Here is a 4,584-nt window from a genome sequence, read left to right on the forward strand (position 1 = left end):
GAGCAGAAAAGATAGTGTGTGCATAAGTCCCAAGTTAGAGCACGCTACGGTGAGAACCTTGAGGAGTGTCATGCATCCCAACAATGAGAAGGAATTACAAGTGATAGAACAGCGATATGAATAAGGGGCAGATAAGGAATATTTTTGCCTGCTATGGTGAGGAGATGAGATTTTAGCTGAGGACAAAGGGGACAATGACAGTAGGTGAAGAAAAAGTCGATGTGGTCAATGTACGGTGTTTGCTCCACACTTCTCTGTGTCAACCTTAGCCCCTCCTTGGTGAACTCACTTTTGGGTTGGAGTTTTCGGTACTTCTCTGTCACTCTCATGTGTCCCTCTTCCTTCATCTGGCAAATCCTGCCTCTCAGTATCTCTCAATGGACAAGAGTTTCCTCCCATCTAGGAAACTAACCAGCCTCTGGAGGGCTTCTCCTATTAAGTAACCTAAATAACTAATGGTGACACCACCTCCTCTTTTAAAAAACAATTTAACACTATCTTGTTTATCTCATAATTCCTAGGCACCAATCATCCGTCAAAAGCATTCACTTACAACATCATTGTGCTGTGTTTCTCTTGTCAAACTTCACCATTCATCTTAGCAGACTACAAAAAGACATGGGAAAGACCAAAAACACATCGCTGGACACTGTGGTGACAGATTTCATTCTCCTGGGCTTGTCTCACCCCCCGAATCTAAGAAGCCTCCTCTTCCTGGTCTTCTCCATCATTTACATCCTCACGCAGCTGGGGAACCTGCTCATTCTGCTCACCGTGTGGGCTGACCCGAAGCTCCATGCTCGCCCCATGTACATTCTTCTGGGAGTGCTCTCATTCCTGGACATGTGGCTCTCCTCAGTCATCGTTCCTCGAATTATTTTAAACTTCACTCCTGCCAGCAAGGCTATCCCGTTTGGTGGCTGTGTGGCTCAGCTGTATTTCTTTCACTTCCTGGGCAGCACCCAGTGCTTCCTCTACACCTTGATGGCCTATGACAGGTACCTGGCAATATGTCAGCCCCTGCGCTACCCAGTGCTCATGAATGGGAGGTTATGCACAGTCCTTGTGGCTGGAGCTTGGGTCGCTGGCTCCATTCATGGGTCTATCCAGGCCACCCTGACCTTCCGCCTGCCCTATTGTGGGCCCAATCAGGTACATTACTTTATCTGTGACATCCCTGCAGTATTGAGACTGGCCTGTGCTGACACAACTGTCAATGAGCTTGTGACCTTTGTGGACATCGGAGTAGTGGCCGCCAGTTGCTTCATGTTAATTCTGCTTTCCTATGCCAACATAGTCCATGCCATCCTGAAGATACGCACTGCTGATGGGAGGCGCCGGGCCTTCTCCACCTGTGGCTCCCACCTAACTGTGGTCACAGTCTACTATATTCCCTGTATTTTCATCTACCTTAGGGCTGGCTCCAAGAGCCCCCTGGATGGGGCAGTGGCTGTGTTTTACACTGTTGTCACTCCATTCCTGAACCCCCTCATCTACACACTGAGGAATCAAGAAGTGAAGTCTGCTCTGAAGAGGATGACAGCAGGTCGAGAGGCTGAATGAAAATAAGTAACTACACCTGCATCATCATCACTGCCACTCTCTTCAGCTACTGCTACATGTGACAAATGCCCAATAAATTGCTAATGATTTAAAGTGAATTTACTTGCATTTTCTTTGGCAGAAAATTCTGAATTCTTTTGACCCAAAATCTTTTCTCCTAATTAAACTGGTTCAAGTTGTTTTACATAATCTTTTAGAAATAAATGGATACATTACTTCTATCACCTCTGACTATCTTGTAAGATGAGAAAATGCCTTACCGAAGGTTGAATAAGACGAGAATGTGTCAGTGTCTTAGAAGGTATACCATGCCAGAAAATATGACAAAAGTAAAAAGGGGGCTCTATAACCCCTTTTCTCATTGTCTTTGCTCCTAATCCTAGACCTCTCTAAATTCCATTTCTTTGCTTGTGCATGGCATGAATATTTCCAAGCACTTGAACTCGAAAATTCTGGACTATTCTGTTTTTTTTCCTGTCCCTCATCCTCGTCATGTGCTAATACATCAAATCTGTCTCCTCAAAACTGTGAAACCAGCTCAAACTGAATCGATGTAAACTGCCTCTCTTAATTCCTGACTAGTCTTTTGTCCTTTTCTTCCTCATCTGTACCACAAACAAAATTACCCTCTGAAACACAGAATCTGTAGGACTCTTCAGTGAATATAGAATGAATAAGGCCAGGCTCCTTAATCTGGAATTCAAAGTCCAGTGCAATCTTGGCCTCACATACATGTTCTCTTAAGCCATTTCCACCGCTTGCCTCTCCCACCCTCACTGATGTATTGCCGTTCCGTGAGCGTGCCCTATACTTGCCTGTGCTCTTTTGCTCAAGCTCTCTCTTCTGTCTAGAATGTAAGTCCTCCCTCTCCATATTGACCAAGTGACAATTTATGCTTCCTTCAGATCCATATTAAATATTTCCTCATCTGTTTTTCTCAGGCAGGACTTAACTCCTCTTCCCTGGTATTGCCATCACTTCTTTACTATAGACCTTGCCACAGTCTGTCATGTATTACAGTCAAGAATTTCTCTCTCACCGGGTGCAGTGGCTCATGCCTGTAATCCCAGCACTTTGAGAGGCCAAGGCAGGTGGATCACAAAGTCAGGAGTTCAAGACCAGCCTGGCCAACATAGTGAAACCCCGCCTCTACCAAAAATACAAAAAATTAGCCAGGCATGGTGGCAGGCATCTGTAATCCCAACTGCTTGGGAGGCTGAGGCAGGAGAATTGCTTAAACCCAGGAGGTGGAGGTTGCTGTGAGCGGAGATTGCACCACTGCACTCCAGCCTGGGCGGCAGTGAGAGGCTTCGTCTAAAAAAAAAAAAAAAAAAAAAAAAAGGAATTTATCTCTCTCTCCACCTCAAATGGATTGTGAGCCCTCAAAGGACATAAAGCATTCATTTGTGTTTGTCTGCCTCTATTGCCTAATAACTAGGAGCACACACAGATATCAATATTTGTTGCTGAATTGAAATAGCACTGGGAAAGTCTCTTGAAATGTATCTTAAAATAAAGAAATTATTGTCAGTTCAGCACATTACCTGCCCTGGTCTCACCTGGAAAAAAAAAAGAGAACATTTAAGAGAAACTAAAGACAGAAGATTCAACTACATGGCAACCTAAAGGCAAGTATGGACAGTTCCTTGGTGAATAAATGAAAGCAAGGTAAAAGCATTCTTTCATTCACTGACATATTTTTCACTTCCTTGGATGTGTGGTGTCATGTTGGCCCATTTTAACAGTTTAACAGTAAAATTAAAACAAATGCATGGAAAGATTCAAAATTCATAAATGTAAAAACATATTAATGTGGATAGAAGAATTACTCTGTGCTATACAGAAATACCATAATATCAGGAAGGATATATGTTATACACACATATAATACATGTTACACACAGTATGAGAGACGACAAGCAAGGCAGTGCAGAGTCCACAATAATTCGCTAATCTTGAAACAAGCCATTGAAAATTGCCAACTAGACATTTAAAAAACAGCATTTCTAATAGAATCTAGAAGACATTGATTGGTCTAACAAGTCTTCCATGTGGCACTTAAGCCAATGTGCTATATTGTTCTTGTCAGAAGAGATGAGATTTTTTTTTTTTTTTTTGAGATGGAGTCTCGCTCTGTTGCCCCAGCCTGGAGTGCAGGGGTGCAATCTCGGCTCACTGCAACCTCCGCCTCGCAGGTTCACGCCATTCTCCTGCCTCAGCCTCCCAAGTAACTGGGACTACAGGCACCCAGCTAATTTTTTATATTTTTTAGTAGAGACTGGGTTTCACCGTGTTAACCAGGATGGTCTCGATCTCCAGACCTCATGATTCGCCCATGATTCACGCTAAATATGAAAGCCGGTAGGTCACTTAACTTCCTCAGTCTCCCAAAGTGCTGGGATTACAGGTATGAGCCACTGTGCCTGGCAGAAGAGATGCGATCTTAGGGTCATATGTAAGTTCATCCACAAACTATAACTACTCTTAAGATTATATATGTATGAATGCTAAGTTCATCATTAAAACAGAACTAATCTTGAGTGATACTGAGTGATTTGTGTGTGTGTGTGGTACAGAGCTGTTAGCAGGAACTCACCTAGCCTCAACACAAAGAAAACTGTGAGTCAAAACTGTGAAACAGCCGGGTGTGGTGGCTCACACCTGTAATCCCAGCACTTTGGGAGGCCGAGGTGGGCAGATCTCCTGAGGTCGGGAGTTCAAGACCAACCTGACCAACATGGCAAAAACCCGTCTCTACTAAAAATACAAAAATTAACTGGGTGCAGTGGTGGGCACCTGTAATCCCAGCTACTCGGGAGGCTGAGACATGAGAATAGCTTGAACCTGGGAAGCGGAAGTTGCAGTGAGCCGAGATCACGCCATTGCACTCTAGCCTGGGCAACAGAGCGAGACTTCGTCTCAAAAAAAAAAAAAAAACTGTGAAACCAGCTCAAACTCTGAATCAATGTAAAGAAACCTGAGGCTGCACCTGTGCCTGCTTCTCTTTGCTGTATGAAACCT

At 43.9% G+C, this 4,584-nt stretch overlaps 1 protein-coding gene across 1 annotated transcript; it reads left to right on the forward strand.

Annotated features, from left to right (window-relative positions):
• The first annotated feature begins 520 nt into the window (after window positions 1-520).
• On the forward strand, window positions 521-1,625 carry OR10G2 (olfactory receptor family 10 subfamily G member 2). The gene has a single exon (XM_007990758.3). The coding sequence runs from the start codon at window positions 619-621 to the stop codon at window positions 1,561-1,563; it is 945 nt and encodes a 314-aa protein (XP_007988949.3). The 5' UTR covers window positions 521-618; the 3' UTR covers window positions 1,564-1,625.
• Window positions 1,626-4,584: the final 2,959 nt, after the last annotated feature.

This window comes from Chlorocebus sabaeus, chromosome 29, assembly GCF_047675955.1.
Source record: "Chlorocebus sabaeus isolate Y175 chromosome 29, mChlSab1.0.hap1, whole genome shotgun sequence".
Classification (NCBI taxonomy): domain Eukaryota; kingdom Metazoa; phylum Chordata; class Mammalia; order Primates; family Cercopithecidae; genus Chlorocebus; species Chlorocebus sabaeus.

Excerpts from the sequence above, each read along its gene's own strand:
- OR10G2 (XM_007990758.3), top strand. The coding sequence starts at position 619 with ATGGGAAAGACCAAAAACACATCGCTGGACACTGTGGTGACAGATTTC.